Genomic DNA, 12,198 nt, shown 5'->3' on the forward strand with positions numbered 1-12,198 from the left:
CTTCTGATCATTCATCAATGATAAAACAGAATGAAAACATTTGTTAAAAATTTGGGGTGCCTGGGTGGCTCAGTGGGTTAAGTCTCTTCCTTTAGCTCAGGTCATGATCTCAGGGTCCTGGGATCGAGTCCTGCATCGGGCTCTCTGCTCAGCAGGGAGCCTGCTTCCCCTCCCCGCCCCTCCCCGCCTGTCTCTCTGCCTGCTTGTGACCTCTATCTGTCAAATAAATAAATAGATAAATAAATAAAATCTTTAAATCTTTTAAAAAAAATTTATGAAGTGTTGGGATGCCTGGGTGGATCAGTCGGTTGAGCAGCCAGCTCTTGATTTTGGCTCAAGTCAGGATCTCAAGGTCATGAGATTGATCCCTGCACCAGGCTCTGTGCTCAGCATGGAGAATTCCCCTAACTCTTTCTCCCTTTCCTCCTCTCCCCACCCCAGCTCTCACACACATGCACACAGGCTCTCTCTCTCAAATAAATAAATAAATCTTTAAAAAAAAAAATGAAGTGGGGCACTTGGGTGGCTCAGTGAGTTAAGCCTCTGCCTTCAGCTCAGGTCATGATCTCAGGGTCCTGGGATCGAGACCCACATCGGGCTCTCTGCTAAGCAGGGAGCCTGCTTCCCCCCCGCCGCCCCCCGCCTGCCTCTCTGCTTATTTGTGATCTTTGTCTGTCAAATAAATAAATAAAATCTTAAAAAATTATGAAGCGTTAGGACACCTGGTTGTCTTAGTGGGAGGATCTGATCTCTAGGTCATGGGTTTGAGCCCCATGTTGGGTGTAGAGATTACTAAAATAATAATAATAGTAATAGTAATAATAATAAACTTCAAAAAATTTATATAAAGCATTTTAAAATTTTAAAAAATTACAAATAGTGTGTCATTTAGATTCTTATTGGGTTGGTAGCTGGAGCATTTTTAGATCTACTCATAACCCCGCTGTACCACAGTTTTACAGAGGGATACCATCTGCATCCTCTGCAGACATATATTTCCTCTAAGAGATTTCATATTTCAGTAAGTGACGCAGTCTCCTGAATCAGTGGTAGGAAAGTGAGCACACTCAGACTCTATTTTCTGGTCACAGAGGTCTGTGTCATAAGGAGTGTGGGTAGTGGGTGGCGAAAGAGTCCACAGTTGCCAGTTCCTTATTGTGTCCATGCAGCTTCTCCTTCTACTTTCTACCGTGGTGGGGCTGAACACCCCTGCAGAGTTCTTCTGGGGATCCACTGTAAATGTTCGTTTCTTCCCAGTGACACCCAGCTCTTTGGGGTGCTGGTCTGGATGCTGAGAATTGTCTTTGTTCTCTCTGTAGACGCAGCAACACGTGAAAAGCAATTACAAATATATTGATCTTATATTCTTCCAGCTCGCTAAACCCTCGTGTTAGTTTTTTTTAAAAGATTCTATTTTTTTTAAAGATTTTATTTATTTATTTGACAGACAGAGATCACAAGTAGGCAGAGAGGCAGGCAGAGAGGAGAGGGAGAAGCAGGCTCCCTGTTGAGCAGAGAGCCTGATGTGGGGCTCGATCCCAGGACCCTGAGATCATGACCTGAGCCGAAGGCAGAGGCTTTTAGGCACCCCTAAAGATTCTATTTTTAAGTAATCTCTACACCCATTGTGGGGCTCAGACTTACAAACCCTGAAATCAAGAGGTGCATGGTCCACCGACCTACTGAGCCAGCCAGGCACCCCTAAGCTCCCTTGTTAGTTCTAATAATTTGTATATAGACACTGAAGTTTTTTTTTTTTAAGATTTTTATTTATTTATTCGACAGACAGAGATCACAGGTAGGCAGAGAGCCAGGCAGAGAGAGAAGGGGAAGCAGGTTCCTTGCCAAGCAGAGAGCCTGATGCGGGGCTCAATCCCAGGACCCTGGGATCATGACCTGAGCCGAAGGCAAAGGCTTTAACCCACTGAGCCACCCAGGCGCCCCAATATTGAAGTATTTTTAACAGGTTTTTAAAACAATTAACATGTAATATATTACTGGTTTCATAGGTACAGCTCAGTGATTCATGGGTCTTCTATAACACCCAGTGCTCATTACATCTGATGTCCTCCTTAATGCCTGTCACCCCGTTACCCCGTCCCCCCACCCCCACTCCTCCAACAACCCTCAGTTTGTTTCCTACGATTAAGAGTCTCTTATGGTTTGTCTCCCTCTCTGATTTCTTCTTGCTTTTTTCCCTCTCTTCCCCTATGATCCTCTGTTTTGTTTCTTAAATTCCGCATATCAGAGAGATCATATGATAATTGTCTTTTTCTGACTTATCTTGCTTAACATAATACCCTCTAGTTCCATCTACGTCACTGCAAATGGCAAGATTTCATTTCCTTTGATGGCTGCATAGTATTCCATTGGGTATATATACCACATCTTTTTTGTTCATTCATCTGTTGATGGACATATGGGTTCTTTCCATGGTTTGGTTATTATGGACATTACTGCTATAAACATTCAGGTACATGTGCCCCTTTGGATCACTATATTTGTATCTTTAGGGTAAATACCCAGTAGTGCAACTGCTGGGTCATAGGGTAGCTCTATTTTCAACCTTTTTAAAAAAAACATTTTATTTATTTATTTGACAGAGAGATCATAAGGAGGCAGAGAGGCAGGCAGAGAGAGAAAGGGAGAAGCAGGCTCCTCGCCTAGCAGAGAGCCTGATGCGGGCCTCGATCCCAGGACCCTGAGACCATGACCTGAGCCGAAGGCAGAGGTTTAACCCTCTGAGCCACCCAAGTGCCCCTATTTTCAACTTTTTGAGGAACCTCTATGCTGTTTTCTAGAATGGCTGCACCAGCTTGCATTCCCACCAACAGTGTGGGAGGGTTCCCTATTCTCCGCATGCTTGCCTACATCTGTCGTTTCCTGACTTGTTAATTTTAGCCATTCTAACTGGTGTGAGATGGTATCTCATTGTGGTTTTTGCTTTGTATTTCCGTCATGCAAGTGATATTGAGCACTTTTTCATGTGTCTGTTGGCCATTTTAACAGGCTTTTCTTTTTCTTTTTTTTTTCCCCCGATTTAAAAATTATCACAGGGCACCTTCTGGCTCAGTAGGAAGAGCCTGTGACTCTTGATCTCAGGGTTGTGAGCCCACATATTTTAGAAATACTCTATCCTCTAGGTTTTTTTCCATATTCCATTTTCTCCTTTCTTAAAAAATTAATATATCTCTCTTATATCCAACAAAAAAACTTTAGTGTTCTTTTATATATCTCGTGTTCTCCTTTCCCTCCACTTTCCAAGATGTTGGTGCTTTTTTCTAGATCTTCATTTTTCATTTTGGGTTATTATGAAAATACTTAACATTTTTAAATTTGGTCTTTTAAGATACAACCATGCATTTTACTGGGGTACTTTGTCACCTTTGTACCCCATATTTATTGCAGCATTTTCAGGTTTTGTTACTTTTATTTGAATTCTTCCTCCCAACATGCTTTCAATATGGGTTTTCTTGTGTTAAGACTTCTGAGGACTTGTGTGTTTGAAGTTTTTTTCATGCTCCTACATTTGAATTTCATTTGGCAGGATATAATTTCTAGGATCAAACTGATGTTCCTTCAATGCTTTATTTTGTTATTTTATCTTATTTATCCTTTAAGGAAACTTTATGCGCAACATGGGACTCAAACTTGCAGCCCCAAGATTAAAAGTCACAAGCTCTACCCACTGAGCAAGCCATGCACCCTCTTCCTTTAACTCTTTCAACACTGTACTCTCTTGTTTCTTGTACCTACCCAGTGTCACGGTTAAGAAAGGTTATGTCTAGGGACACCTGGGTGGCTCAGGTGATTAAGTTTCTGACTCCTGATTTCAGCTCAGTCATGATCTCAGGATCGTGACATCTAGCCCCATGTCAGGCTCTGTGCTCACTGGGGAATCTGCTTGAGATTCTCTCTCCCTCTCCTTCTGCCCCTCCCCCTGCTTGCATACATGCATTCTGTCTCTCTCTCAAAAAAAAAAAAAAAAAAGAAAAGGAAAGGAAATTTTATGTCTTTATGAATCTTTCATGTTTCTAAGCGATCCACTCATTGTCACTGGAAACTTTTACATTTTTCTCTTCGGTTTTGATATATATATATTTTTAAGATTTTGTTTGTTTATTTGACACACACACAGAGAAAGAGCACAGAGTGCCCCACACAAGCTGGGGGAGTGACAGGCAGAGAGAGAGAAAGAAGAAGCAGGCTCCCTTCTGAGCAAAGAGCCCGATGTGGGGGCTTGATCCCAGGACCCTGAGATCATGACCCAAACTGAAGTCAGTCGCTTAACCCACTGAACCACCCAGGTGCTCCCAGTTTTGGTATTCTTAAGATTTACTGTGCTGTATTAGGGTATGTAGTTTTCCTGCTCTTTTAAAATTTTTTTTTAAATTTTTAAATTATTTTTTAAAGATTTTATTTATTTGACAGAGATCACAAGTAGGCAGAGAAGCAGGCAGAGAGAGAGGAGGAAGCAGGCTCCCCACTGAGCAGAGAGCCCGATGTGGGGTTCGATCCCAGGACCCTGGGATCATGACCCGAGCCGAAGGCAGGACTTTAACCCACTGAGCCATCCAGGTGTCCCTCCCTTGCTCTTTTTAAAATCTTCCATTTGTGGGGCCCTTTTCAGCTGCGTTAGTTTATCTTTATTCAATTCTGGGAATTTTATCTTTATTTTGTCCGAGTATTTCTTCCCCTTTTTATTTCCAATAACACAACAGAACTCATTTTGTTCCTGGCTCTGCTGGTGACTAGAGGGCAAGTTACTTTACCTTCCCCCACCTCAGTCTCCCTAATCTGTAAAATGGGGGAAATCAGTATCCTTCACATTGTGGGGATTAAACGTGATTAGTAAACCTTCAATATGGCCTAATCAGTCGTAGCATTACAGAATTTTATTTTATCTATCTTTTTGCCTTACAGAATTTTATTTTATTTTTTTAAGATTTTATTTATTTGAGAGAGAGCATGAGTCGGGGGAAGGACAGAGGAAGAAGCAGGATCTCTGCTGAACAGGGAACCGGATGCAGGACTCAGTCCTGGGACTGGGACCCGGGGATCATGACCTGAGCTGAAGGCATACGCTTAACCGACTGAGCCACCCAGGCGCCCCAGCATTACAGGATTTTAAATGGATGAGTGAAGCGTTGGATTCATAGGAAGTGTCTGTGAATAGGAGGATGAATGAATGAATGAATGAATGACCCATTATCCCATACTTGCCTTATTCCTTCTCTGACTCCCTTGTTTCTCCTTTCTTCAGGGTTCCAGGCAAAAGTCCTGTCCAGACAGCCCCCCAACCCAAGCAACCCCTACCGGGGATGCCCCTCCCTCAGGGGAGCAACAGGAGCTCCATTACGCCTCCTTCAGCTTTCACAGAATGAAGCTGAGGGAGCCTAAGGATGAGGAGAGCGCCGGCACCAGCGAGTACTCAGAGATCAAGACAACAAATGAGGATGCTTAGAGCTTTGCCTGAGGAATTGCAGCTCCTGGGGCAGAGGAGAAGTCAGGCACTAATCAGCAAAGCATGTGAACCACTGTGGCAATATGAACAGGAAGGACTGGCCGAGTGTCCCCAGGTGGAGCTGACTTGGGCTCTCATGTAGGCTGCCAAGGAAGTCACTTCATCTTTCTGTGCCTCAGTTTCCCATTCTGTAAATCAGAGATCACGCATTCTGCCTCAGAGGTGGTTGTGGACATTAAAGAAATTAACACACAGAAATCAACCAACAAAAGTCCCATCTCAACTGCCTTACCTGTGCTCAGTACCTACTGCTCTCTCTTCTTTGGACAGAAAAATAATTGGCAAGTTACCCTGAGGCTTGGGATGACCAGGCCCAGAGCACAGGGTAGCAACCTGCTGGGGTCATTCTCCTTCCCAGAGCTCTTCAGAGCACCCCCCCCCCCAGGGAAAGAAAGACCAGTCGCTCAGCCTGGTGTTTGATTCATAACATATGTGCCTCTTATCATCTCTGTGGAGTCTTCTCCTCATCCCACTTGTACCTGTCAATTCTTCTAGCACATTCCTTCACCTCCTGACCTCCAGTCCCTTCCCTGTCTCACAGATGGGCCCCACAGCGATGTGTCCAGCAGCCAGAGAGCTGACCCTGTGTCTCCTACACAACCGCCTTCAAGGCTCTCTAGCCTTAGACAATACATCACGAGTATTGGCTGCCCCCAGCTTTTAAAGTCCATCACACCCTCCCTGCTAGCTACTGTTGGAAAAGAAACCACGGACCCAAAGTGGAGACACTTGCCCCCACAACTGAGCAAACCAAGAATAACAGCAGTCTCAATCTCTCCCGGAAATGTGACCTTTCAACAGAGGATCTGAAATTTCCTGATCAGCCCTGATGAGGTCACCAGCAGGATGAGAGCTTCCCCCAAAAGATGGCCTGACCTGAAAAAAAAAATCTTTTCTTTTGGTAATAACTCCCTTGCCCCACCCTCCTGCCTATAAAAACCTACGTGCAGCCCCTCAGAGTGCCTGTCTCTTTACGGGATGGAATGCTGCCCAATTTAGGAGTCATTGAATAAAGCCAATTACATCCTCATTTACTCGGTGGAATTTTTGTTCCTTGGCCCCGCTCATCTGCACTTCTCTCTGCTTTCTTCCTTACAACCACCTCTGTGTTGTTCAGCCCACGGCTGTGCAGTTTGAGATCCCTCCCCTGGAGGCCCTGCCTCTTCGCTTCACCTTGCGTCCAAGGGCTGGTCCTTCGCCTCTGAGTCCTTGCACGCACTGCGGCTCAGAGCCTGGACAGAAGAAAGAGCTCATTCTCGCCTCTCCTGTAAAGCTGAACTAACTTGTTATTATTATTTTTTTTCTCAAGAAAGCACTAAAATGAAAGCAGCTGAAACTTCCCCAGCGGCACTGTCATGCCGGTGCCCAATGAGCTTTTCTGAGCTTTCCTGATCGTAAGTGCCTGACATTAAGCTTTTAATTAAGGTACAAAATGGAAATTTTTCTAGAAGGAGGTAGGGCAAGAAAGTTATAGCATGAGAAAAGGATTGGTCCAGGTGAGGCTGCTTTCTCTTGTGTGGAGAGGTGAAGGTAAGGGGTGTCCTCCTAAGATTACCTCATCTTCCTTTGGGGGATGGAGGGACCCTTGTGGCAGACTCTTTGGTGCTGATCAGAAAATTCCTGACTGACCAGCTAGGACTGCGTCTCTGGGGAATGACAGAGGATGTCAACCACCTCCACTTTGACCTCAGTCAGTACTTTTTTTTTAAAGTAGGCTCCATGCCCAGTGTGAAGCCCAGCCTGGGGCTTGAACTCACCACCCTGAGATCAAGACCTGAGCTGAGGTCAAGAATAGGACCCTTCATGAGACTGAGCCACCCAGGCGCTGCCTCAGTCTGTACTTTCTAATTGATTAAGTTCTTCATTCCAGCTTATCTCTGAACTCAGGCAAGAGACCTTGGAGGAGGGGGGAGCATCGTGATGGGAAGTGAAACTACCCCCTCAACCAATAAGAACTACCTTGAGCCAGCGAGACCCAGTAGGTCTGACCCCAAGACAACCATCCACCAGACCTATCCTGCCTAACAGCATGTCCCCACTGCTCTTCCTCACGTACTTTCTTTTCTTTTTTTATTTTTAATTTTTATTGTATTTTTAAAAGATTTTATTTATCTACCTGACAGAGAGACAGCAAGAGCAGGAATGTAAGCAGGGGGAACTGGAAAGGGAGAAGCAGGGTCCCTGCCGAGCAGGGAGTCTGACATGCTCGATCCCAGGATGCTGGGATCATGATCTGAGCCGAAGGCAGATGCCCAACAACTGACCCACCCAGGCTCCCCTTTCTTTCTTTCTTTCTTTTTTTTTAATTTTATTTATTTATTTGACAGAGAGAGATCACAAGTAGGCAGAGAGGCAGGCAGAGAGAGAGAGAGGAGGAAGCAGACTCCCTGCTGAGCAGAGAGCCTGATGCGGGACTCGATGCCAGGACCCTGAGATCATGACCTGAGCCGAAGGCAGCGGCTTAACCCACTGAGCCACCCAGGCACCCCTCTTTTTTTTAATTTAAAGAGAGAGCACAAGTGTGTGTGATGGGTGGGAGTGGGGAGGGAGGGACAAAGAGAGAGAGAATCTCAAGCTGACTCTGTGCTGAGCATGGAGCCCAATGTGGGGCTCAATCGGACAACCCTGAGATCATAACCTGAGCTGAGATCATAACCTGAGCTGAAATCAAGTTGTACACTTAACTGACTGAGCCGCCCCGGCGCCACCCACATTTTCCTCATATAAACTTAGGAAGATTTTCAGCACTCTGAAGGCAGTCTTGGAGACATTAGTCCACTGTGGTCCCAGTGTTGGCCTCCCTGGAGTAAATTCCTGCCTTGTTTCACCACCGCGTGTGTCTCTACCTTTGGAGTGGCTGAACCCATCTGTCTGGGACTCCTGGAGCCAGCTGCTCCTGCACTCCTGAGCCCTGGTGATAGGAGACTGAAACTGCAGTTAGGTTTTGTGTTAAGTCCCAGTTTGGGATTTGGCCTAAATGACACTATTTTTTTTTTTAATTCCAGTATAGTTAATGTCATACTAGTTTCAGCTGTACAGTATAGTGATTCAGCAGTTCTGTACATTACTCAGTGCTCATCATGGTATGCGTACTCTTAATCCCCTTCTCCTATTTTATCCATCCCTCCACCTAATGCCACTCTCTTCAGTTCTCCATAGTTAAGAGTCTGTTGGTTTGTCTCTTTTTTCTTTGTTCATTTGTTTTGTTTCTCAAATTTCACATATGAGTGAAATCATATGGCATTTGTCTTTCCCTGACTTATTTCACTTAGCGTTGTACTTTCCATACATGTTGTTCTATACATGTTGTTGCAAAAGGCAAGATTTCATTCCTGTGTATGGCTAATATTCCACTGTATTGGAAGATTATTAGAAGGTTATGGCTAATATCCTGTATCTTCTTTATCCATTCACCTACCAGTGGACACTTTGGCTGCTTCCATAATTTGGCTATTGTAAATAATGCTGCAGTAAATGTAGGTAAATTCCGAAACATATACCTTTTGGAATTAGTGTTTTTGTATTCTTGGGGTAAATACTCAGTGTGATTGTGGATACTACGGTAGTTCTATTTTTAACTTTTTGAGGAAACTCCATACTGTTCTGCACAGTGTCTGCACCAGCTTGCATTCCTACCAACAGTGCAGGAGGGCTCCTTTTTCTCCACAGCCTCTCCAACACTTGTTGTTTCTTCGTTTTGGTTTTGGTTTTGTTTTAGTTGATTTTGTTTTAGGAGCACCTCGATGGCTCAGTTGGTTAAGCATCTGTCTTTGGCTCAGGTTGTCCTCTCCTGTCTTGTCCCTGGGGTCCTGGAATAGAGACCCGAATCAGGCTTCCTGTTCAGAGGGAAGCCAGCTTCTCCCTTTCCTCCTTGCTCATTCTCTCTCTCTCTCTGTCTCTCAAGTAAATAAATAAAACCTCTTGGGGGAAAGTTTATTTTGTTTTAGTTATCTCTACAGCCAACATGGGGCTCAAACTCACATGCTCTTCTGACTGAGCCAGCCAGGTGCCCTCTCATATTTCTGACAGGTAGAAGATGATACGAGGGTTTTTTTTTCTTAAGATTTTATTTTTATGTAATCTCTACACCCAAACTGGAGCTCAAACTCACAAACCTGAAATCAGGAGCTGCATGTTTCACAAACTGAGCCAGCCAGGTGTCCCAGAGTTTGTTTTTTTTTTAAAATAAATTCCTGCACATTCTTTCCACTCATGCCCAGCTTCTACCCCAGTCCCCTGTTCTCCAGAGTTGGCCTAAAAACGACCTCTCTATAGGTCACACTGAGATCTTAATTCTTAGTGGTGGCCTGATAAGCTTGGTAACTTCCCTAAGATATGAAGTTCTCTGGGGAACTTCCTCTTCTAGGGACATTCCAGTTGCAAATGCAAAGTGAAATCCACTGTTAATACTCATGAGCATGTTGCATGTTCATTAGCAGCAGAGTCTCCTGGACCAGTTGGAAGATGGCATAGGGGCTGGTCCGTGGAGACATGATGTTGATTCCTTTAGACTCCCCCTCCTATGGAGGTCTCTCTTGCTGTCTGTGGCTGCCATCAGTCCTGGACTACTGTCAGATAGTCCTTAGCTGATAAGATAAGTCCTATCCCTTATAAATAAGACACCTTCCCACCGTGCATCATCTCCTTTTCTGGGACCAGAGTGCCATGGATTAAGGTATCCCTCTCTATGGCCTCAAGCATGTGTGGGTCATGAGTCTAGCCTCCAAATATTCATCAACGATGTGAGACCCTGTGATGGTTGCTTACCACTTCAAGTCTCATTTCCCACTCTGCCAGATGAGAATTGTTAGCCAGTCCTCTCTAGGGGTGGTCGTGAAGGTTCAGTGGGGCAATGTGCAGAAAGGCACAGCCCTGAGCCTGGCACAGGAGGAGATCCAGTGAACACCCACTCTTTCCTATCCTCTACTCAAGGGGAGATCTGGGCACAGACTTGCTAGTGTAAGTGTGGTCAGGGTGCCTGGGTGGCTCAGTCTTTTTTTTTTTTTTTAAAGATTTTATTTATTTATTTGATAGAGAAAAATCACAAGTAGACGGAGAGGCAGGCAGGCAGAGAGAGAGAGAGGGAAGCAGGCTCCCTGCTGAGCAGAGAGCCCAATGCGGGACTCGACCCCAGGACCCTGAGATCATGACCTGAGCCGAAGGCAGTGGCTTAACCCACTGAGCCCTGGGTGGCTCAGTCTTTAAGCATCTGCCTTCAGCTCAGGGCATGATTCTGGGGTCCTGGGATCAAGTCCCCTGTCAGACTCCTGCTCAGAGGGGAGCCTGTTTCTCCCTCTCCCTGTGCTGCTCTCCTCTGTTGTTGTGGGCATGTTCTCTCTCTTTCTCTCTCAAATAAATAAATAAAATCTTAAAAAAATAGTTTGGGTCAAAGGCCAGCAGCATGAGCATAATCTGGAAGAAGACCTCCTCTCTCTTCGCCAGGCTGGCACCACGAGGTCCAAAGAATGTTAGGGCAACAAGAGGGCTGAGGGGAAAAGCACAGAGATGAGCCCAGTCCACTCCCACCACTTCTTCTGGATCTTTCTTGCCAGGAGGGACCCAGCCTTTCGGAAACCGCTCCGACTTAGGTGCCATGCTGGCCTAGAGCTCGGGAACTTGTGCCTGTGGATTGGGGTCCTTGGCAGAGTTGGGGGGTCCTGAACTCACCCAGCTTTGCTCCAGAACCACGGACAGCGCCAACCCTTGGGCGGGGAGGTCTCCAGATCTGGCCTTGTAGGTGGAGCGCCCCCTGGAGGCAGATCCCTGCGCCGCCTCAGATGCAGACAGGAGGGCTGGGGAATGGGACTGGTGGGATATTCTGTCCTATGGGCAGAGGTACTGGCCAAGCGTTCCCTTTTCCTATGAGAACCTCCTCATGCTGGAGGCTTAGTTAACGTCAGAGACAAAACGCACTTCTCACAGAACACGGGATGCCTTGCCCCCCAGGGCTGACTCTGCCTTCATGCCCTCCAGAAGACCTTCTCTGGGTCCCCTTCCTCCCCTCACTTTTCATGTGTTGATATTTGCTTGTGCTTTTTAAAAAAGATTTTATTTATTTGTCATAGAGAGCACAAGCAGGGGGAGCAGTAGGCAGAGGGAGAAACAGGCTCCCTGCTGAGCAGGGATCCTGATGTGAGACTTGATCCCGGGACCCAGGGATCATGACCTGAGCTGAAGGCAGCCGCTTAACCAACTGAGCTGCCCAGGTGTCCCTGCTCCTGCTTTTAATCCCTTCCTTGTACCTCCAAGGAACTCGATGACAGCATGATTTGTGATCCTGCTCTGTGCCTGGTGCCATGGCTAGCTCTGATTCAGCTCCGTTGAAGGAATGAAACATCAGAAGCCAGGCTGAGATCTTATGTTGGGAGCCGGTGGGTCACAGAGGTAAATTCTAAGTTTTCCTTCATTTTATATGAAAGGTAAATATTCAGGTCTCAGGCCTCGAGATTGGGGGAAACAGTGGTGGGTAAGGAGGGAAGATCCAGTAAGTACCACAGGGGAGGCCTCATGGAGCTAAAGGAAATGCTGATGTTAGGACTCATTCTGAAGATGAGTAACTTGTCGGGCCCCAGGGAAACAAGAATGAGCCACACACTGGTCCTGAGTTAAAATTGACAACAGAAACCTGCAAACATCACAGGCAAGTCTGGGGCTGGAGCCAGGGCCCCAGCTCT

General features: G+C 45.9%; 1 protein-coding gene across 2 annotated transcripts in view; it reads left to right on the forward strand.

The window, feature by feature from the left end:
* Positions 1 to 6,547, forward strand: part of LOC132005480 (sialic acid-binding Ig-like lectin 5) — a 50,417-nt gene extending 43,870 nt beyond the window's left edge. For both annotated transcript variants that reach the window (XM_059382658.1, XM_059382660.1), the window contains one exon: positions 5,264 to 6,547. In XM_059382658.1, coding sequence (XP_059238641.1) covers positions 5,264 to 5,464 — 201 coding nt within the window. In that variant the 3' untranslated portion in view covers positions 5,465 to 6,547. The remainder of the gene's footprint in view (positions 1 to 5,263) is intronic.
* Positions 6,548 to 12,198: the final 5,651 nt, after the last annotated feature.

The sequence above is a fragment of the Mustela nigripes genome, chromosome 17 (assembly GCF_022355385.1).
Source record: "Mustela nigripes isolate SB6536 chromosome 17, MUSNIG.SB6536, whole genome shotgun sequence".
Lineage (NCBI taxonomy): Eukaryota > Metazoa > Chordata > Mammalia > Carnivora > Mustelidae > Mustela > Mustela nigripes.